Source organism: Pundamilia nyererei, unplaced genomic scaffold, assembly GCF_000239375.1.
Source record: "Pundamilia nyererei isolate P.nyererei 1_Seehausen unplaced genomic scaffold, PunNye1.0 scaffold00263, whole genome shotgun sequence".
Lineage (NCBI taxonomy): Eukaryota > Metazoa > Chordata > Actinopteri > Cichliformes > Cichlidae > Pundamilia > Pundamilia nyererei.
The window spans coordinates 575,508-599,057 of record NW_005187664.1 but is presented as its reverse complement, the minus strand read 5'-3'; the positions used below and the strand labels follow the sequence as shown (position 1 = coordinate 599,057).

The 23,550-nt window shown below is 48.5% G+C and overlaps 1 protein-coding gene across 6 annotated transcripts in view; it reads left to right on the top strand.

Moving 5' to 3' along the window:
- The window catches only part of sh3pxd2aa (SH3 and PX domains 2Aa), a 93,743-nt gene that overhangs the window by 38,839 nt on the left and 31,354 nt on the right, over positions 1–23,550 (top strand). For 3 of the 6 annotated variants that reach the window (XM_005750134.2, XM_005750132.2, XM_005750131.2), the window contains exons 6-8: positions 10,955–10,980; positions 18,289–18,333; positions 21,137–21,265. In XM_005750134.2, coding sequence (XP_005750191.1) covers positions 10,955–10,980; positions 18,289–18,333; positions 21,137–21,265 — 200 coding nt within the window. Of the gene's footprint in view, positions 1–10,954; positions 10,981–18,288; positions 18,334–20,536; positions 21,067–21,136; positions 21,266–23,550 lie in introns of those variants that run through there. The other 3 variants (XM_013915175.1, XM_005750133.2, XM_005750137.2) reach the window with 2 other exon arrangements.

Genomic DNA, 23,550 nt, shown 5'->3' with positions numbered 1-23,550 from the left:
GCGCGCGTGCGTGTGTGTGTGTCTGTGCACTTTCACGAGTCAGGTTTTTAGATCAGCTTTGGACACTCTTTGTTTTCACTGCCTGCTTCACTCTGTCGTCGCCCGCAGCTTTTCCAGCAGTTTTCCAAGGAACCATCTGCAGAATTAAACGGAAACCTCACCAGCAGGGGGCAGCGCTTTACTAGTGGATATTTCTTTGTACCTGCCCCCTGCCTGCCTGTAAATACGAATGTGTAGGGATACAGTGACTCACTGCATGACACAAAAGTACCGTCTGGTTATTTCAGATCTGTTCAACAGGAGTCACAGACTCTGGGACATAAAGTCACATTTTAAAGGTTTTCAAACTAATTTAAACACATACGTTTAAAATTGGGACTTCCGGGCACCTGTTGGCAACTTTTCTGCCAATCTGTAGTCCAGCAGGACCCAAACATCCTCAGCTGATCGAAGGCGAGGCTGCCTGGTGGAGCAAGGTGGCCTCATCCATTTTTATATGGTAGCACCTCTGCAGACTATCGAGTATTAAACAACAAGCAGCAGGAATAAACCACCAACACTCTCGAACTAAAACTCTCACACTGGGGCTCTTAGGAGTCGAAGGTTCAGGTGTGATACCTGAGCAGGTCCTACAGGTGTGTACAGTAGTGGTTTCCTAGCAGCAGCTGAGACGATGTAATGAAGGGTTTGATGCTTTTTGCAGCTGAACTTGAAGAAACGTTTAAAGTCGTTGAGTTTTTTGGGACCTTCATGTCTTAAGTTAAAGATGGGCTGTTGCTTCTCGCTATGAAATGGATTCCAGCAGTACCTGAGCGGTTTGCAAAACCAGCTCATTACAGCAGAGAGTGCAGGAAAGCCCACAGTAACTGTTGGCTCCTGTGGTGATGGTCAGATATCAGACACTGCAAACCTGCGGTGAAGGTAAACGATGGCTGCTCGGAGGAATCTGAATCATCTGTTTGTTGTGTTATTGCTCAGTTCGGCTTTCCTCTGATCACTCCCACAAAAACAACAACAGGACCGAAAAGGCTTTGAGTTTGTCCGGACTTTAGTCTGCTCGTCTACTTCCTGTCACTTTCACACATTTATTTCTTTAAAGCAGAATTTTTGAGCAGTTTTATAATATTTCACAAATTGTAGCCAAAAAATGTTAAATGTTTCAAATCACTGGACCAGCCAGCTTTGATGCTTCATTTTTCATGACCTATTTAATCCAAATATGAGAGGTCTTGAACTATTTGTTAATAGGCCTAAAATATTGATGTGGATTAAGCGGAGGATTCTCCACTGAGCAGCATCAGCACCGCTGCTTCCCCGGCTGCTGACGAGAGCGTTAGCGTTACAGCCGAGTGTTATTTTAGCCTTTTGTCAAGAATTAGCGCGTGATAGGATAACTACTGAAAATGTTGACCTAAACAAGCGAAGCATCCATGGAACTGGAGATCTAAAGTTTATTTTCTATAAAATACAAATATAAGTGCACTTCATGTTATATAGATGTGTCAGTGTAGCTATAAATGTCCTCGCTGTGGAGGTGAGTGCGGTGACTAATTCTGTGATGTCACAGGAAACTGTAGAACGGCGCTCTCTCTTGGTTGTAGATGCTGCTCGCTGCTTTTATCCAAGCTGTGAAATACGGTTGGCGTGCAGACGTCCTCGCTGCCTGGTGCTTCTTAAAATGCTCGACACGCTGCCAGAAGGCGCCACTAATCTCTGAACACTCCGCACGTGTGTTTATCTCCTTCCCCACTTTTCCTCTCACCCCGCGTAACGAGGCGGCGTTTTGATGAGTCGACATAATTTGGTACCCGAGTGCTAATTGGAAAGAAAGTGAATGACGACAGTTTCTCATCAGCTTCCAGCCGCAGAGAAAAGAACGAGGAAGAGAAGCTGACGGGTGCACGGGCCCCGCTGTGGGGAACTGTTCCCCAACACTGATGAAAGGACCTGATGTTTCGCTCATCATCAGAATACTTTTGATCAGACTGAGCTTGGAGCTGATTATTAGACTTCTGTGCTGCTGGACCTGTTTGGTAGACACTGTGTATCTGAGCGAGTTTGTCAGGTTTTCGATCACATATGGGCCGACAGGTTTGGAGCATCATGATGAAAACTGCTCAGATATTGAGTGACAGCATCCTGTGAGGGGCTTTGAAGAAGTTTGGACGATATCTCTAGACGTGGCCGAGGGACCAGAGTGTCGGCGGTCTTGTGGATCGTGTTGGTTCGTTAGCTTGCGTCGAGGTCGTTCACTGGTCTGTTTGAAGCGGCGCAGATGAGAAGGAATCTCAGCTGGGTGCAGGGTGGAGTGCCCACTCTGGGAGAGGAATCGCGTCCCGAGTGATGGAGGTGAAGTATGTTCAGGTCTTGTTCTCAACTGATGCCACGCTGGCCTGTTGCAGTAACCAGAGAGGCGGAGCTGTCAGTTTACTGGAAGGAGACCAGAGGACAGATCCAGGACATGAATCTCAGACCTGGAGGAGGTGACTGGGGAGAGCGAGGTGTGGACATCTCTGCTCCATGTCCTGGGTGGGTAGCAGAAAGCAGATTAATGGATGGATCCGAAACCATGTTTATGTTTAAGCAGAGCTGTGTCCTCGTCCTGCAGTCTTTCTGCCATCCAGGAAGCATCCGTCTCCGTCCTCTCGTCCTCCCAGTGTCCCGTCTGCTGTGAGCAGCAGGCAGGCGATGTGCTCACTCACCCGTGATGGATAAGCTGCTTCAGTATCAGGGTCGACGGGGGTTAAAGTGTGTCAGAGTGGCGAGGAGCGGTCAGCTGAGCGTGCGTATTTATTGATCCGTGTCAGAAACGGTGACCTCGTGCACCTCACACAAAAAGACACGCAGCATCATCAGAGAGGGTTTTCTTCTCCACGGCTGAATTTCCTGCACGTTTGCAGCTACGTCAGCGCGCCTCTCGTCTGCTCTCGGCTCGGTTTCTTTCCCGCCGTCACCCTTTACGGATGCACTCGTTCACCCAGATGCAGCGTCTGACTCACGAGCACTCGCACACTTACTCGCTGGGCGCTGTCAGCCGGGGGAGGGAGCTTCCTACCGTAATAGCTTTGGGAGGGCCTGACTGCACGAGTGTGATGAATAGAGCGGGCCGCGGCAGCTGAAGCTACCCTGGTGATGAAATGTGTGCACTTTATCATTTCCTGGAAAATGAGGAAGGAGAGCAGGAAAGGAAAGGGGGATGTCCCTCGGGGGGAGGAGGAGAGCAGGTCAGAAAGGAGGAAGGAGGGACGTTATGGATCCGCTCGTGACGTCTTATTCTTTATTGGTCCTTCATAAAAGCTCATTGCCTTAACTGTAGTCGTTGTGCTTCTGCTATGAAAGATGGAATCCTGTGACTGTGATCTGATTAGAAAAGGAGCCGCATGCCTGGCAGGGCGGCGCAGGAACCAGCGCCATCGATCAAAGCTCCAAAAAGAGCGGAGACCCCGAGCGAAGCCCGCCGTCACGCTCTCCGCGTGTGAGCGTCTAAGCAACGTCGACCCCTGCCTGCAGAGGAGCGTACTGCAGCGCGGTCACTCTGAGCTGATGTCACTCTCCTGCAATCATCAGCTGCTCCTTTTTGAAGTCCGGCAGGCTTCATAATAAATGAAGTTTTAATGGAGCTTTAGTTGGATCGCCGCTCTTCTTTTTTGTTTGCTTTTTGATGCGTCGAAATGCCCTGAAAGAGAAAACCGCAAACATGTTTCTCTCCTGTGATGCAAAAGCCCGATATCAAAGCAAAGGCTTTGTCTTTGGAGCTTTTATGTCTCCAACACATCATTTTTACAACTACACGTTTTTCACACACAGGCAACGGCTTAACTCCTCCGAACATCAGACTGACGCCTCTGCTCTGGTTTCCAGTCTGTGTGCTAACGATGCTAAATGATGATTACTGAGGTAGAAAATCAGATTTTTCTTCATGTGACAGGAAAGTTTTTGCACTACAGCTCAGCTCAGAGTCACGAAGAACAGAAGAGTCCACCTGAGGAGCCCTGATGCTGTAGATCGTGGCGGTTTGAGCGCCGGCAGGGCTGACGTCACTTTAGGTTTAGTGTTTAAATGTGTGAGCGGCCTTTAGGACAGTATTCTCAGAGTCGTTCACCACTCCCTAAAAACTGGCCACACGGTGGCGTACTCTGCATCACAAACCCACCCGGTGGAGCCCACGCCTCCCTGGGCTTCATGTATAAACGTATCGAGCCTCTCTCTGTGTGAGATATATTTCCACCGTGTGGAATTTCTTGGCCGGCCAAAGCTTCCTGCCCTCCTCTCCGTCTGTTTTCCCCTTTTTTCTGAGACATATTTTATTTCCTCTTCTCTTACTTGGCGTTTTTTCCCGCAGATCTTGCATTTTTATCGAGTCAATTTGCATGGCCGTGGGCAGCGATTTGTTTTATCTGTCGGGGCTCACGGTTGGTAATCGTATAACTATCAGCTTAAAAGGAGAATCCGTCCTCTGCGGACCATAACGTTGACAAATCACTCTGTTATTATGCGCATGCTGTATTTGAGCCACGGTGAAGGCATCGCCCGCCGCCCTCCTATAGGCCGTGGTGATGCTGTCATCGATCATCGTGCCCCTCGCAGCCCTCTCTGTGAATACCAATAGGCTTTGACCTTGGCTTGTGTCTGGCGGGGAAGAGATGCTGCAAGATTATCAGATTATTGCTGGATAAGGCATGAACTTGTGTGATTGGTCAGTTTTCGGGCTCCCAACAGGGGGCTGCTTAAGCGGCAGCGTTACCCCTGGTGATGGGGCTCGTTGGGAATAGTTGTGGGCGATGACATGTTGGTGTAACGCAGGAGGTCGGCTCTATCACCGACAGGAGACGGCCTGACATCCAACATGCTGGTTCACACCATGTTCATGACATTCTTCTTTTATTGAGGTCAGCGGGGTTAAAAGGTCGGTCTCTGTTCCCTCAGAGGAACGCTCCGTGCAGCGTCCGGAGTCACAGGCTGAGCTCATCTCCAGATTAAAATGATTCTGCATTTCAGCCTGAATCACAAAGAGCTGTTGGTACAGGTTTCCATTTAAACTTCATTCAATAACTGAGTTCTGTGAAGCCCTGGGTGGACACACAAACCCACAGTGGTCACTGAAATATGGGAAAGTGAGCAAAAAGTAAAAATGTGCTGCTGGTGAACTTCAGGCGTTGCTTATGAATCGTGATTCATCAGAATCATAAAATAAATAATGAAAGCAGCCTGAGCAGAAATGATGGCGCACAGAAAATGTTAAACACAAGTCGATGATAAAGTGGGCGTGTCCTTAGCATCACAGGTGTGAGATGGACACAGAAATGTTAAAGGTGAAGGCGACGAGGCCGTGTCCCAGCAGCTCGATGTTCCTGTGACGACCCCTGACCTCTGACCCTAACCTGCACAATCCAGGTCATGATTTCTGAGCTTGCTGCTGAGGCTGAGCGCTGAATCGCTCTGCAGAGCGTGTTGAGGGGTTTTTAAGATCCAACATGTGAACCTCAGGCTGAAACGCTGACCTCGAGTCTCATATTTCATTCACTCGTTCATTTTTCTTCCATGTGCAGTCCTCACCTGTCTGCTGCTTTTACCATATTATTACATGGTAACGTTACAGGACAAAATCAAACATGAGATGGTGTCAACTTGGAAAAAATGATGGAAAAGTCATCGACGGATAATAAAGGAAACACTTTTGAGTAAATGATTTTGCTGTTTTCCCGATAAGTCACTGAGACGCGTGCGGTGGAGAGGATCAGGAGGAACCAAACTGAGTGCTTGAGCCTTCAGCTGCCTGCTCCATGCCACTACGTGCATCTCTTCTGTGCTCGCCAAGTGTGACGGCGCTCTCGCGTACAAAGCGGTTAATTGATTCCTCCAAACCCATCTGGACAGCTAATGCCCAGAGTGAGCCTCAGTCTTGTTGTGGCCCCGAGAGTAATGAGGGGGTCCTCGGGGGCTTAGAGTAGGCGGGCTCACGGGCGGGAGGTTGGAGCTGAGGTTTGGATTTGACGAGGCTTAGCGATGACCTCGGCGGGGAGGGAAGCAGCGAGGGGCTAAGGCGATAATCTGGGGAAGTGTTTATTTACTGGTGGTGCAGGGCAGCCTAGCAGGAGGCCAATGAGAATCATTAAGTCGCATCCATTATGCTAATAGTGGTAAACACATCGATTAGCCCTCTATCTGCCAGCCCCACTCATACGCTCTAATTAGGAAATCCATCGTTTCTCATCCACTAAAAAGTTTCTTTTGTAAACTGAAGCCGCTGAAAATCAAACAGCAGCTTTAGGACAAGACTTACAAGCAGATACCAGGCACCTGTGACCTCTGACCTCACTGCGCTGGAGCTGCTCGTACGTGTAATTCCTTTCATAACACGAGGTCGCGGTGCTAAAGACGTAGTATTTGTTTAGCTCCTTTAGTCATGATGGTTTTCTTTAACGCCCTGAAACCAGCCTGTTGTTGAGAATTCGAGCGGAAGAAATCGAATATTCAGCAAATCTTTCACCCTGGACTGAACCTCTCAGTCAGCTGACCGCGTGCCACACGGCTCGCGGCGTTTTTTACACGTCTGTTTTGTTTCGACAGTCGATGCTGAGCGCTCAAAGCTCTGGAAATTATAAGAAGTTCCCTGAAGTGCTCGCGCTGTCCTGTGACTTCTGTGTGCTGATGTTTCTGTTCTCTCTCTGCTTACCTTTCACACCGAACGCCGTCATTTATTTTGACTGTCGCGAAAACACCGCTGCTATCAAAACAACATCCATTTTTAATGATGCATGACTGACCGCCGTGAACATCTGTGCGCTCAATGATCTGTCATCACAGATAGTTTGTTACAGAATCTCTGAAAGCTCATCAACAACCTCTGTGAACTCTGTCACAGGGACCAGATGAGCATTTTCTCCCAGCACTGCGTCTACACATGACCTCTCACCTCCTGCTTCCTCCTCTTCTCACCTCCAGTAGATGTGAGTAGAGAGCTGGCTGCTCCAGGAAGTGTTTGATTTCAGCCCCGGGACTCTGGTCACTGGCTAAGCTCTGGAGCCTGTGTTTCTGTTCTCCCAGCTTCTCTTGGTGCTCTTCCCCTCGTTTGTGGCCTAACGCTTTACAGATGCTTCCAGATCCATACCTCGATAAATAAAGCAAAACTAGCCAGCAGCGCTCCCGCTGGCACGTCCTGGTTTAGTGTTAAATGTTAGCTGTTCAGCCAAAAAGACTCTTTCTCTGATTCTGCTGCAGACTCTCTCTCTTCACAGTAGTTTATGTTCTGCTGCTGTAATTAACTGCTCTGTGTCAGTAGTGCTAATCAGTTTGTATTTGGAGTAATGTGCCTGTTGAGCTGTTTCATGCAGCTCTGAAAGCTCACACATGATATAAGCTCACCTTTATTTTGACGGCTGTTAAAAGACATGCTGTCAGCAGTTACTCTGTTAGGATCTGATGGTTTAAGAGGCCTGTGCGAACGTCTACAGCTGGACCAGGACTCGCTCACGTCGCAGCTTCTCTCCTGATTGGAACTTGTTGTTTAGAGCGTTTCAAGGTTGTATTTGCCTTTCGAACCGTGCACAGCGTGAATAGCTTAACAGGCTCCCAGGGAGCTCGCTAAAGCAAAGTACTTTTCATTCTCGAGGAAAAACCCTCATTCACTGGCCCTGTCCTCACCTCCTCCATAAGTTACAACCAGCCATTTCCAGGTCTCACACTTGCACCTATTGTGCTGCCACTCGGTGGAGATCGTTTACCGTTAGCTTGTTCAATTAACCCAGCAGGCATCCAGCATGTGTATGAAGCTTGTGGCTGATGGAAAGGTGATCCTTTTACATACTGGGCCGCTTGGATTTTGCCTTTCAGTACAAAGGGAGACCTGTTAACCTCACCCTGACTCCAAACGGGTTAAAAACATTTAACGTCCAACCCTGCATCAGACATTTACGTTCTCACATGCACCTCTGTTGAGTAACGTCCAGAGAAGTGCATGGCTGCAGGGCTGCAGGGCTGCATGGCTGCAGGGCTGCATGGCTGCAGGGCTGCAGGGCATGTGTGAGAATGATGTAAGACTTGGGAATAAAAATGAAGGTTATTTTAAACCGCTGCAGATTAGGTGGCTAAAAGAAGAGCACCGTGCATATGGAAATGTGAACACGGCACTTAACATTCCCTGGAAATGTAAAACATTCCCTCGCACCCCAACAGAGGATATCACCATCTTTCAAAGCCGCGACGGAAAATCCTGAGTGAAAAGGGCAAACATCTTGGCAGATATCCTGCCCGCACTGAGGCTCGGTCATTCCGAGGCATACTTTCCACTTAGACCCATCCAGACAGTCTAACTGGTTGGCCACTGGCAGAAACGATATCCGCTCCCCGTGTTTTAGAGGTCGTGTGTCCCGTGTAGCCCGAGATGGATGGGATGAGATGAGGGGTCAAGTCCTTGCTCACTCTGTGTCCCACTTTGGTGACAATGAAGCATATTCTGGTTGCTAGCACGCAGCGATCTTGGTGGAGATAAAGGCTTTATTCATGTGCGGTCACAAAGAGGCAGATACAGCTCATCAGATCACAGGGGACTGGAGGAAGGGATGGAGAGAAGAGAGCGCAGTGACACGACGAATCAGGAGCTGCTTCTTCAACCAGGCGTTTGTGCCTGATGTGTCCAGCCGGGACCCGAGTGCAGCCGAGAGAAGGTGTTCATTAACCTCGTGCAGTGACGGGCATCGCCTCCACCGCCGGCCACACCGGCCCCCCTGCCCCGGGCTGCTCCTGCCCTCGTCAGTGTAATCAGCCGTGCTACATGACCAGATGAAGCCCCTCATTAATGAAGTGTCACAGGGACCGCCCACGCCACCTGTCCAAGTAAAGGACATCTCAGAGCTGCAGCTGAACCTGAGAGTCGTTCATTTGTGTGTGCATACATGTAAAGACCACACATGTGCCCACATGCACTTATGCACAACATACTGGGACCAAAATCTGCACCAGCTGAGCGCCGTATACTGGTCAATACTGGAAGATGGTCCAGTGCAGTGACGGTTATGACTTCAAGACTTCTTGAGCTGTAATCAAGGTTCAGTTGAGCTGTGTGTCTGTGAACACAACGTGTTGTAACATAAGCAAACGTCGTCTCACCTGATGAGTGAAAACGCTGCTTTGAGTCACTGGTTTGGCACCAGTGGGGTAAACACCAGCTCTTGAGCCAAGTTGGCCAAAACTTGGTGAGACTTGGTTTGTAGGTGCCGAAGAGTTTTTATGGACAGAAGAAATCTGCTGGACATTAGCTGCTTACTAAAGAGCCTCACACGAGGTGCCTAAATCAGCCGTCCCCAAGCCCCGAACCACGGCCCGGAACCAAGCGACTCACGGCCCGGAACCAAGCGACTCACGGCCCGGGCCATGAGTGATTTGGTTCCGGTCCACCAGAGCTGATGCTCAGGTGTGCAATTTATGGTTTTCAGGGTTTTTATTGTTAACTCTGTTTCCCCGGGTCTTTTCCCGTGTTGTAGTTGTGTGTCTTATTTTGAAAGAAATGTTTATGCGTTACCGTAGCGATCAGAGAGCCAGAGAGGAGGATGTTACTCTCAGTGTTGCTGGTGCATTTCAGGAGGACGCTGCTAATAAAGTTACACAGTTACACATTGATTTCATGTTTATATTATATTTACAGAATACCACAGTTTCTGTCTCGGTCGTATCATTTTATTTTGTTGTATTTATCCGCGACACCTTAAAGGCCGGTCCATGAAAATATTGTCTGACATTAAACCGTCGGTGGAGCAACAAAGGTTGGGGGCCGCTGGGCTGCATGATTAAACCTGCAACACAAATTGATGAAACTTCTTAAAATTCCTTGAAGAGTTTCAAGGAAACTCAAAGTAAAGCACTTTGTGACTGTCTGTGAAAAGCGCTTGATAAATAAATTCTACTTACTTACCAACGCTCCAAAATCACTCAAAGCTTTGGCTCCTGTCTGCTGCAGGCACTGCTGAGTTACTTGTTTATGAAAGAATGAATGCAGTGCATAAGTTTGTCTTTGTTCAGTCCTACTTTTCATTTATTTAGCTCTTAAAATGCTTTTTACTTTAATAACCCTGAACGTGGCTGAGACCAGGCGCAGGTATAAGTCAGCTTTGTGGTTTTCTGTCAGCTGATACTTCAGCGCAGGTTTTAGTGGGATTCGTCTCTTTGCTGCAGCACCATGCAGTAGTTCTACTGCCTGTCTTTGATTTCCAGCTGTACTGTAGCAGGGATGACGTGGCTGAATTTGAGAGTAGATGAGGGTTTTATTTGTCCTCAGCAAAAGTTGGAATTCTAACAAAAAAGAAAAAGAAGCCTGGGAGGAAGGAAGGAAAGAAAGGAGGGGTGATGGGAAGCGTGGATGGACAGGTTTTTATCAGGTCTGTGTTTCTATAAATAGCTCATTCTGCCTTCATCTGTCTGTTTTCACCCAATCACCACGCTGCCTCAGTCCAAAAGTCGCTATTGATTAAGGACAGAAGCAGACGCGCTCTGCTCGGCAAACCTCGCATACAAATCTGTGACTGCCGATTTATAGCTTAGGCTTGTCGCATAATCCCATTAGAGTCCTTTAAGCAAGCCATCTTCAACTGATCCTCCTGCTTTGAAAAGTGGGGAGAGGTCTCCTCCTTCTCTGACAGGGAGGACGAGGAGGAGGATGAGGAGGAGGAGGATGGTGGTGCCGCTTTGGAGTCACATGACTGATTTGTGTCTGTTGCGGGGAGTGCAGGCAGCTGGCCAAAGTCGTCCCTCCCTCTCTCTCCATCCTTCGCTCTGTCTCGCGCTCTCTCGCCCTCGAACACACGCGTTCGTTAGCGCGCTACAGCAGACTGCATGCGTGCGTCCGTGCATGAGTGCAGCCGCCAGCTTCTGCAGATACACATGTGGTGACCGTGTGCCGTGCTGTGGCCCGAGCTGCCCGATCACTAACCATGTCCCTCTTGTGTTGCTTCTCTCTCAGGGACTATGGCTCCAAGCGCAAGTCGGGTAAGTCCAACGTTTTTCTTCATAGCTCTTCCTGAAGTTGATTTTAACCTTCCTTCTCTTTCCACTTGTTGCTCCTTGAGATCCACATCCAGGGGGGTGGGGGGGGGTTGTGTCACATACGAGGCTTAAACAGGACTGCGGATTGTCTGCCGCTCATGTGATGTCAGTGTGTGGTTTGTAAACTAGCCCCGCTCTGTGCTTTGGGCTGGGTTCAAACAGCTGTCAGGCTGTTTCCTTCTGGCTGCAGATTTGCCTCACAGCCCAGGGTGGGGTTCAGAAATATCTAGTAGCTTTTTGGCACGTCAGAATAAAGTCGTTAGAGATCTGATGCGATCAGAACGACTGGATTGTTTCCCCGAGTCTTCAGTCGAAGTGGCAGGCAAAGCATTCTGGGTGACACACGTCTAGTTTCCTTAATAATTCAACATGAAGATGAAGGGATGTGTCTTTGTCAGCACAGGTGCGTCTGAAGGTACGGAGATCAACCTGATCATTGGCTGTCAGAATAAGGTTCATAGCATTCAGTAATAAATGTCATGGCTGGGCTAATAAGCAGAAAACAACCATCTGACTGTAAAACCGTGACTGTGAACGCGCGTTAGCCTCATTAAGAAGGTATTAGCTACAGAATAGCTGCTTAACAAAAGACTGGTACATGTGAGTCCCTCATCTATGGGAACCCTGCATGTTTAAGGCTGTAGAAATGCCTCCTTATGAATTATTGAAGGGAAAATGCAGGAAGTAGGCTGTGGATATCGGAGACTATGGTTCTCTTGGCCTACTTGATGTCTTGATTTCCAAGCAGCTTGAAGGTTGTGATAGGTGATTTCCTCTGAGAAGAACACTCTGGCAAATGATTGTGAGTTTATTTTTGGCCTGAAAGCACAGAGCTGCGAGAGACGGGTTATTATTCAGTTACGTCCACGTACCTCGCAGTGATTTGATTTCTCGGAGGCTGATTGCTTCTGCGGAAAAGCAGCTTGTGATTTTTCACTGCAGGCTCTGAGGCAGGCGGCTCCTGTAACATCCGCGTCTGCCGACGTAGTCTTTGGGATGCTGCCCGGTTGGACGGCAGCCCACTGACCCACTCGTCTCTGCTGCAGCACGACCTCAAGTATCATGAAGTCAGTCAGTGTTGCAACAGGGTGTCTGAACTTCTACTTTAAATGTCAGAGAGATTACAAAACGTCTGAAACATTTCAGTAAGTGCAAAGTAAAGGAACAGTATCTGTTAACGAAGGAAAGGCAACACACTTCTTCTGTGGTTTGGTTCTGGCAGAGACCTGGAAATGGCAGAACCAGGTCGAGTCCTGATATACCAAACATGTCAGAGTTTACACGCAGAGGTGGTGAGTTACGCAAAGCCGATTAAACCGTTTAGCTGTCGAGCGTTCAAACCGTTCACTATCTGCTGTACGCACAGAGAAACCCCCACAATCCATCCTGGTTGCTGTTCATTTACCAACATTTACAGTCACAGCTGTTAGTCTCACTGTTCATTCTTCTTCATACTGCAAGTCATCATCGTCGTCTCCGTTCTTCCGTGTTGAAGTTTGAGGGGACGGTCCAGTTCTGTTTAAACGTGACCATTAAAGCTCATCACAGCTAACATCCAGCATGACCTTTAACCTTTCACATCCACACTGCAGAACAGCGTCTTTGTGACTCACATGTCCTTTGAAATAATTTCACATTATTGATTTAATAATGAATTATGGTCAGCCAACTGTTTTAGCGTCCATCAACAGCTCTGTGCCAAAACGTAGGCTGCGTCCTCCTGAGGCCGATTACGACGCGACGAAGATTTGAAGGATGGGTCGGGTGTGTCCTTTGTGGCCCACCATATCCCAGAATTCATAGCGTGGCCCAGCCAACTCCAGTTTCCAACAATGGCAGCTACTCAGTTTAAATATTACTCTTATTAATCTTTCTGGGTCACAAAATAAACTTTTAAGATATTTTCAGACGAGAATGTGGCTGTGCAAACTTGTGTTTGTCAAGACATCACATACTTGCAAAATTGGTCCAATGTTTTCGGAGACGCCTGTTACCCACCCGCTCGATAGCTGACCGGGAGGTCAAGGGTCACTCGAGCCGACGATAACATCGGTTTGGCTGAGATTAAAGTTACAGTTTTCACACAGCTGATTCAACCGAAGTGTCACATGATCGAGAGTTGACTCCAGTGTCCTGTTAGATTTTAGGTAGCAAGGAGCAGACGGCCGAGTTTATTAAACTCCACCGAGACAGCAGTGACGTAGTTCTGAAGGCGAGACCATCCAGTTTCACGGCCCACGTAGACCGCGGAGGCCGGGGCCACAGGAGAATGTGGCCTAGGAATTGGGACACTGCTAATGTTAGCTTACTGTTAGCATTGTACCCCCGACTGCTGGCTAACAGTTTAACAGCTAGCTATACCTTCAGCTTAACACATTTTATTGATTATTAGCTAACAATATATTCATGCCTATAGTATTAGTCGATACCTTTGGCTAATTCAACGCTTTACTTTTTGAACAGTTGCTTATTTTATTATTATTATTCATCAAGTCATTAATCAAACTCCGGCTCAGACGTGTTCAGCTCAGTTTTTTCTTCCCTGGTTTTTCATGTCTGACTCCTGCAGGGCTGTTCGGCTCACTGAATGTCATATTGAACAAATCTCTGACCTGACTGTTCTCCACCAACACCAGGCGTCTGCAGTAACTCCTGTTTTCTGTCGTCTGCACTAATTAGCCTGATTAGGAGACCCTGGCTGTCGCTGTGCTGCGCAGACGACACGGACGATCTGCTGATGCTTTCAGTTTTCCTCTTCCAACAACACAGGACATAAAAATGAAGAATTAGTCCTTCATTTATTCCACAAACGAGACATAAAGCGCAGCTTTGTGTTGGCAAAAGTAAAAATTGGTTTCTTATCATTGTTGTTTAATCGTTTATAAGATGAAAGAACATAATGGAAAGAGAACAGCTGATCACTGGTGACAGCTGCAGATGCTCATCTGTGATGGAGGGTTTGTGCGACGTGAGGCTTACAGGAAACCAGTCTGAGTGCTGGTTATTATTCTCTGGCCTTCACATTGTGAAATCATAGGCAGGTTTAGTCTGTTGCCACATTATTGTGTTTGGCCTTCTTTTGTTTGCTGTGCGCAGAGATGATGTTGGTTGCATCTGCCAACAGCCGTCCTGTTAATTTGAAACAAACCGTTGGTGGCGGTGCATCCGTCACTTCCCCCGAATCAAAACACTTTTCGCAAAAACACAAGATGTTTCTCACAACAGACGTAAACTGATTGTGTAACTACACAAATTCACAACAGATGAGATGGAAGTTGTGTCGCTTGTTTAGCGCACGTAATCCCCCACGATGAAGGCCAGACGCCATAGACGTGATGAACAGTCAGCGTTTGTCGCTGACGCGGTTGTTTGCAGGTCTCTCGGATGTCAGGCGGACACGTGTGAGTTAAACATCGTCAGTTTGAGGGGAGCGCGGCTCGTACTCCTCCGTGTGAGAGGAGCGGGCGGAGGAGGGAGGCGCAGCTGTGCGGCAGGAGCGTGTTTGTTTACGTGGCGCAAGAGATAAGATTTCAGACGTGTGTGTGTGTGTGTGTTACAAGCTGTACAAAGTCATTTAGCAGTTTTACAGTCAGTGTTGAGCAGTTTGCATGTACGCTGTCCACCTCAGGCTGCTGTTTGCACATCAGGAGCTCCTCTGTCAACACACACACACACACACACACACACACACACACACACACACACACACACACACACACTTCCATGCTCCATCAGCCGCCACTTTGTAACGATAAAACTCTTGTTTTTGTTGACTCCTCCCCTAACGTCACTCTGAGCACCTGTTTGAAGCATGATGTCAGCACAGTGCTGGCTCGACTTCAGCTGAAAATGATCACTGTCTTCTCGAGCTGCATCCACGAGGCTTTGCAGTAATACGGAGCGGCGCGAGTTCGTCCCTGAGGAGCGCTCATTTAAAATTGGAGGAGGTGATGTTTGAGATGGAGGCGAGCCGGGCTGGATTGGGGAGAGGTTGGACTGAAGCGACGGCGTCCTTTGTGGGCAGATGTGATTTGAGCTCCTCGCTGAGATCGGGGGGGTTTCACTGGAGTTTGACCTTCACGCGTCTCCTCCTCATGTTGTTTGCACACAAATGTCGTTTGTCTCCGATGTTTGTGTCGCAGTCAGCGTCAGCGTCTCTCCTCGCTAAACGTGGCATCAATGCGAGTTAGGTTTTGCCCGCGGTTTGACATTGTTAGTGCCGGCGTCCCCGTCGGCCGCTGTGCTTTTTCACGAGCGCTGAATCGATGCTGGTTTCCGTGATTTGTTACTGGTCCCTTTTGTCTTGGTGACGGGGTGATGGTGTATCCTTCTGTGGTAGCGCAGCGTTGGCTGGCTGTGCAATGACTTTTCAGAGGTAAGGCTGGAGCTTCACTTTGACATTTTTAATGGGGATTAATGGACTTTGCTTATCTGATAAATATTTAAAAGTGCAGAGAAAATGCTCGCGTACTCCACCCAAATTAAATATTCTATTATAAGTGTCTTTGGCTCCGTCTCCCCCCGACAGGCTCAGCCTGCTCCCCACTCTGTGTTCAGCACCAGTTCAGCACCAGTTCAGCACCAGTTCAGCACCAGTGGGTCCCAGCTGTGTGCAGTTAGGTTCATGCTCTGTGTCTGACCCCAAAGCTTGGACCTCCTGATTAGATAATGACTGACTGAGACATTAATCGCTGACACATTCTTGTATTCAGTTGTGCTGTGTGGGAATGTAGCTGTAGCTTTCCTTGTGTTTTCTTCTGATGTTGAAATGCAAACGTTAGCATGCTAAACTGCAGCGGTGCGCATGCCAACCATTGTAGCTGCTAGCATTGTCACATCAATGGCTAACTGACATTAGCACTTAGCACAAGGTACCACTGTGCAGACTCTCAGAGCTAGCCTCGGTGTTGACGCCACGTGCAGCTTTCAGCAGGTGCTGCTACTCAGACGTGTTTGGTTGACTGATGGTGAAGAAGCGTGACGATCACGGCGGTTTTGGTAGTTTGTTGGTCTGAAGCATTCAGGTCCAAGGTCAGAGAAACTCCTCACACCAGCTGTCGGTGGCACGGTGGTGGAGGGATGATGGTTTGGGCACCAAGCAGTCGCTCAGTAGATGCTGAACACTTCTGTTTACCAAAGTATGACACAGACGTGAAGCCGTCTGTCTGTCAGCTACACGACGGCGATCACAGCACAGCAGCGCAAACACTACGTCCAGATGAACTCCAACATTCATTATAAGAGTATTTCCTGTTTTTACTCTTGTGGCAGATCATGTTTTCAGTCCATTTTCTTATAAATTGGTTGAAAATCTCTCTGATAGTTTCATGGACACTACAAACATCAGCAGCAAATCAGATGCTGATTTTGGGGGAATTTAAATGCATCATATTGAGATTTCAAATCAAAGCGTTCATGCTTCCTGTGGTGCTTCAGAAAAGTCGTACAGATATGCACTCATGCAGTCCTCAGGCAACGCGTTCATCTTGTTGATGGACTGATTTGTCAGGATGTGCTGTACTGTCAGCAAAATCAACTTTTGTACTTGTTGACAGAAAAACTGGACACAGCTGATAGGCCCCTCCAGTCCAAACACAGAGAAAAGGGCCTCAGAGACGTCACTTCTGACGCTTAATTGCTGGGTAATGTAGACGTTTGGGGTCAGACATGCAGGAAAATTACAGAGGAAACGCTGCCGGGTCGGCTGGTGTGTGGCATCATCTTCCAAGCCTGAAAAGAATTAAGTGTCCGTGTGCGTGTTTGTTTGAAGGGGGAGAGGGTTAGTGTGGAGAGCAGAGCTAATGTCATTCAGATGTTGCGAGCGGCTCTGAGAGCGGCGGGTGGGGAATAATAACGGTAGACTGTCAGTGTGTAGGGTTTGACCCTGGCTGACCTGGGACCAGCCGTATCCCTCCCTGTGGGGCTAACTTCAATCCGAGGCTCAGGAGGACGACGAGAGGGGATGTAGCTTTTATTATCTCACGTGAGTCCACGGAGGAGAGCCGCGGCCTCACGACAGGGACGGCGCCCAGTACAGCCGCGAATCAGAGCGTCCGTTTACCTCAGTGCTGAATTTGAATGTGGACTCTGCTGTGCTTTATTTGATAAAGACCTGCTTCTGATCATCTTTAAACTGCTGTTCGCTCAGAACACATGTGCACAAACCTTTTTTCTGTTTGGCTTCTTGAACGTTTTTGTTCCAGTTTAGATATTTAACACTTCTGGCTTTAAGCTTTTCCCATCTTACAGAAGTCTGAGAACCTGCTCAGCCGCCTGCTGCCGTCAGCATTGTGCGCTGCAGAAAACAGATGATGTGGTTGGAGTATTCACTGCTCGTCTGTGTGCTGGTGTCCTGAACGACTCCCTGTAGTGCGCTCCACACTCACTGTCTGCCCTTTTATTGGAGTGTAAACCTGTCAGAAATGCTCGTTTGATGCTCGTTTCCACAGCTTTGATAGAAACACTGTTTCGTCAGACTCGTTTACCCTGTTTGATATTCAGCTTATTTATACTGCAACGCTCCACATACATAAGTTTATCCTCGTGTTTATTCTTTAGTGTTCAAATGAAACATTTTCACCGATTTGGCCCCAAAACAGAAGCCTGCCACCGGCCGGGTCACCGGCGATCCGCTGGGGTCGGGTTAGGGCTGCGTCTCAGCCGCACAGTCGCTGTTTCCAGAACTACGAGACGCTTCAGATGTTGAGCTTCAGAGGAGGTGCTGTAGATGCATTTAGGCCTCTGCCGTTGGGTTAAATAAGCTGATTCATTTCTAGTGTTGTGGAGGCGCCTCCACGCTTTGATCCTTGCTATGACTTTGACGTGCTTCTTTGAGTTTGGTCTGGTTCGAGACGACGCTTTAAGTCATCACAGTGTAGTCGCTGTGTCATGCTCGCACCTCCCCGTCTCCTCTGATGCATTGCGTTTAATTTCCTGGTTTGGGGCTGCTGGTGTTTTCGGTGTGGAGACGGGAGCGTCTTTAGAAGTGGCTCACGCCCCTCAGACATTCCTCACACAGCGATGGAAGAAATGGAGAAAGATGAAACGGGGGTGGGATGGGTGTAGCGAGAAGTGGAGCTGGTGTGTCATTCCTGGATCCGGTGCTAAATGTGAAAGGATCTTATCTGTGCCACGTTTTATTTCGTGTTCAGTGGGTGTGAGAGCGGCGTGCTGCAACATAGTTTTGCTTCTGCATGCCGTCAAACTGAATAATCTCTCTCTGCTTCTTTCCTTCCTTCTCCTCGTCTGCAGTGTGGATGTACGGCTTTACAGACAGCCCGAGGAAAGAGGCCTCAGGTAGATATGCATGCGCTGCTGTGCTCGCGCGACATGCTAGCTGCATCCCTTTTAGGTTTTCGGTTTATTTTTTTTCGCACTTCAGCTTTCTCTCAACATCTGCTTTGCATGCTCCCCCCTCTTTCCCCCAACCCATCCGCTTAAATTCAGCTTCTCTGTCTGCAGCGTTCTCATCCATCTCCGGGTGGATAGAGCTGCTGGAGCCATAAAGCAGCTGGCTGCAGAACGTGGACTTCAGGCCTGCATGTGGTGCATGAAGTGCATTGGTGTGAAATAAGGTGTCAAGTCTGATCTTTCACATTTGTTTTGATCGCTGCCGCTGAGCTCCGTTAACTGTGGGAGTGCAGGAATGATGAGTGAGGGCGACCAAAGAAGAACAGCTGATGTTCCAGCTGAGAGCATTTCTCCTGACAGTATACAAGCGCGTAGCTTCGTGTAGCTTCGCGTATCCGAGGCTCAGATATCAAAAGTTGTTCCTTAAAACTGTCAAAGTGCTGCTTTGGGACAAAAAGTAATTGTAAAACTTTCTCAAACATTATTAACTTAGACAAGGAATGTTTTGCAATCAGTTCTGGAATATCGAAGAAGAAGGAAAGCGGTCTTTATTGCTCAGCAAGGCGTGGTTGCCATTGCCGCAGCGTAAAGCTTTCAAATAGCTGGATCTGTGCTGCTTTATTACTTCAGGCTGGCTTTGACTGCGTCCTCCACGTACGCTGCTTACTCACTCACACATTAATCCTGCTGGAGGAGATGCTAAAGTGGAATTCCCGCCCTCACCCAGTGGTGAAGTAAATTTATGAGCATTCCAAGGTGTTCGATGCCAGTCCTGCTTCACATGCGAAGATGCTTAACTGTGTTTTAGGTGTACTAAAGCACTAAATGCCTAACATTTTCCAAGATGCTTCAATGCTAGCTGCATTCTGTGTACTGCAGGACTAAAGACAGTTAACCTTTACAGTGGGGTGTCCAGACTCTCCCCCAGAGATAGGGTGAGGAGTTCGGCTGTTCAGGACAGGCAGCGAGCAGCGTCGCTACTCCATCATCTGACTGCCTCCTGGACTCCTGGGAGGACACATAAACCAGGGGTGGGGAGCTCCAGGCCTCGAGGGCCGGTGTCCTGCAGGTTTAGATGTGTCCTTGATCCAACACAGCTGATTTAAATCGCTAAATGACCTCCTCAACATGTCCTGAAGTTCTTCAGAGGCCTGCTAATGAACTAATCATTTGATTCAGGGTGATATCTAAAACCTGCAGGACACCGGCCCTCGAGGCCTGGAGGTCCCACTCCTGCTATAGACGGATTATAGGTGGATCTAGCTGGTGTGATACCATCCACTGGTTTCTGAAGTCTCGGTTTGAAGACTCAACGTGAGTCTTTTCAGAATCGTCATCGTGGGGTTTTAAAACCAGACGTGATGGGGGGGGCACTCAGCACATCCGGTTTCAATCACAAGCTGTTTGCCAATGTCAGGATTAATTGAGTTTTTTATTCAACATGATCCCAAATACGTGACCATAGGCTCAGCAGATCAATGGTATCGCCCCCTGGTGGTCATTATAAAGAAGAGGAGTTTGAGTCTGTTCCACATTGATGTCACCTTTGAGATGTAGAAGCGGTGTCCAGAGACCCCGGGACAGACCCCGGGACAGACCCCGATGACGTCTCTCGACTGGCTCGTGTCTCATCTCCTCCCAGAGGAGCTGCTGAACCACAAATCACACGTGTGGCAGAAATGGACGAATTTTTCATTTTGTTCGCTAAAATCTAGTGAAATCGAGGGTTTTGGAGTTCAGGGTAGGAGTTATCACCAGTAATGACCTCAAAGGGTCCGGTTATTGGACCAGTTTGGAAAGTGTGTGTTTTATAGCGTTTTGGCCCCACAGCAACTGTTTACTTTTACTTCCTGCATTAACGTTCGGTTCCTGAAACTCTCGCTAAAGCGTCTCTGTGAACAACAGGATGTGGAGTAATTGCTAGTCAAGTTCATCTGAGTCTGCATGGGGTCACCTCCCTGTGGCCAAACAGGCAAATAAGCGTTTCTGATAGGCAGCATGTGACTTCAGCAAAGCGCTGGCGTGTAAGAGGTTAAACACTGGAGCGGAGGGAGAAAACAGAGCGGGTTAACCCAACTGCAACTCTTTCTTCTTTTGTTTCACGTAAACATGGACCCAGCCTCCTCCTCTGTTTCTCTCTCTCTAGTCGCCTCATATGTTTCTATTTAAGGCCAGCAGTGCCGACTGCTATGATTGGTGTGCTCACCCCCCCTCAGACTCCCCCGTCCAACGGCTGGCTCCCAGAGGCGGCGGAGGGGAGGCCTTTCCTCTCAACCGCACTGTTGATTTTCCACAGGGAAACTTCACCATTCCTCCACTCATTCGTTCCCCAGTCTTCCCTTCAGACCGTTAGCAGCTCTGCTGTTTCTCCTTTTTCTTTCCCCCCTTTTTTCTCTCTTTCCTTTTTGGATTTGGGAGTTTGCCTCAGGTCATGGATCCTCTGTAGATGTCAGATGGAGCGCCTACAAACTTCTCCCTTCGCTTCTTCGCTTGTGTTTTGACTCCTTCCGATGCTCCTCGGTCGTTCGCTGCGGGCCAAGGGTCGACTCAGCTGTATGGCCAGACGTTTGGGACTATGCAGCCAAGTCGTGTGGTCGCATTCTGATTGGGCAGGGACGCACAGCGGCGGGGAGCGGGGTTCGGCCGATGGAGACGTACCGGGCGCGCGGCGGCAGCGCGGTTGGTTGCGGCGGGCGTTCGCGGGGTGCCACGGCGGGCAGGTGGCTGACGGCCTGTTTCTTCCCCTCAGGGATTGACAGCTCGGAGCCCATGGTGCTGGAGCAGTACGTAGCCGTGGCCAACTACGAGCGGCAGGAGAACTCTGAGATCAGCCTGAAGGCCGGCGAGACGGTGGACGTGATCGAGAAGAGCGAAAGCGGTGAGTGGATGTTTTTTTTGCTCTCAGTTTACATTCCGAGCATCAAGTGCTGACTTAGATCTACAACCAAACATCGTAGCTCACAGGTGTTGTGTTGAAAACAAAGGAAAAGTGCGTTTTCTGCACACGCTTTGAACTGCTTGACATGTAGTTTGATTCTTCCTGTTTGTACAGTGGCATAAACACACAAAGCCACGCTCACTCAGCGCCTCTCTGGATGCTGTCTCCTGTCCTCTTGATTATGTTTCCTCCTTTTAAAACCCCGTCATGTACACACGGCTGCCTCCTGCGTGTCCTGGCTGGGCTTGGCACCACCTGGAGGTGCTGTTTGGCTCTGAGAAGTCGGGTTTGTGGACAGGAATGTCCAGTAATCATATGTGTGCACACACACCACCTCGACAGAGTTTGCTTCATCAGCAGACGCTCCACGCTCTACCTTGCCTTTGCCCCGTTGGAATTCTGTTTAGCGACCTCGGAGCTGGATCTGATTTTCCGTGCTAACAGCCACTGACAGCCAGCAGCTTGCACAACTCACAGCAGAAACTCTGGCACAGACACAGCACGTCGCTGCGTCTCTCAGCTCTTATCTGTACTCTGATTACACATGAGTCCATACTCTTCGAGATATCCGGAGCTCGCACATCTGTGATTACGTGCACTATTGAGTCCGTTTAGGCTGCAGCTCAACATTTTTCACATCTTTGTTTATTTGGCGTTTTGTTTGTTTGCAGTTTGAACACATCAGCATAAATGAGACGATTTTTATGGGAAGTTTAGAGAGAGCGAAGGCGTCGCATGGGAAGCTGGTCCTGTCTCGATGAGGAAGACGAGAGAACTGCAGCTTTGTTTATGATGTTATGAAATATCGTGTAGGACGAAAACAGTTTTACTTTTTGAAAACATGACATTCCTTTGAACTTGAAAGATAATGTAAATACATGAAAGCAAGTAATGCTGGAAAAGGTGAGCGTGTGGTGGGACACGGGCTCAGCTGACTGTACAACCCCTGCAGCGACTCGATGTTTCCAGGTCGTACAGCTGGTCCATACGTGAGTGACGTGCGGTGAAAATCTCACCTGATCAAACTTTTTATGACTTTTTCTAAAAGTTTTTGAGTAAATGAACTGTTTAGAGTTTAGAGGTGGGTGAAGCATTTCATCATCATCCAAATGACTTCTTCAGGTTCCTCCAACCTTCCAAAGAGCTCATTTGCATAACGAGCGCACCGCAGACTTGTAGGTCAGTGATGGTCGTTCCTTTTTATCACCAATGGCTCCTTGACTCCTCGCTCACTTGATGCATATGAAAGAAAAAAGGACTCAGTTTGTTTTTGTTTTCATAATCGTTCAAAGCTGAAACTGTAACAAGAATAAAAACCAGTTATTAATGTCAAGTGTTCTTAGAAACTCTCGACTCTTCTGATATAACTTTGATCGCAGGCACCGTTTGGTGTTAGGCGCACGCATCGCTGAACGTTTTATGTCATGAATATTCATGTTGGCTCAAGTTGCACAGTAGTTTCTCCCTGTGATCCTGTTTCTGTGCATGAGGCCTGACAGCAGCTGCTCACCAGGCGTGTTTAAAAGCAGCGTGGATGCAGAACTCGGAGCGATAGGAGCGGCTTCTGAGCTCTCGGGAACTCGTCTCAGAGCTGGATGTGTGCGCTGTCGTCATCTGCTGAGCCAAGGAAGTGGAGCAACGGTGATGATGGTGATGGTGACATCACTTGGAGACTATGCCAAGGCAAACACATCTGAGAGCTCGAATAATATCCCACAACCCCCTTCCTGCTTTTCAAGGCTTTCCTGCAGCCTCCTGGTCCGATGTGCTATGTTCTGTCTTCAATGCAAAGACACTGACAGTGGGGCTGTTAGTTACAGCTTATTTTCTTTTAATGCGTGGAGTGGAGTGGTATTTTATCCTCTGATCTTCTCCAGGAAATGTTGAAATCCTTTTGTGTACCTGATCTTTTTCATTCACATGCACATTTTCTTTTCTCTGCACACTCGACCATTCAGTGTCTGGAGAGGCAATGTTCCAGCTGGAGAAAATAAATCTGCATATGTGACAAGTTAAATTATATGATGTGTCGGAGTAAGAGGAGGCAGTGATGTGAAGGGACAGAGAGGGAAGGCTGGTGTTTTTAATTAGTCACAGTCCCTGTTCCACTCTCCTGGTCCCTGACCCACTCTCCTGGTCCCTGACCCACTCTCCTGGTCCCTGTTCCACTCTCCTGGTCCCTGTTCCACTCTCCTGGTCCCTGTTCCACTCTCCTGGTCCCTGTT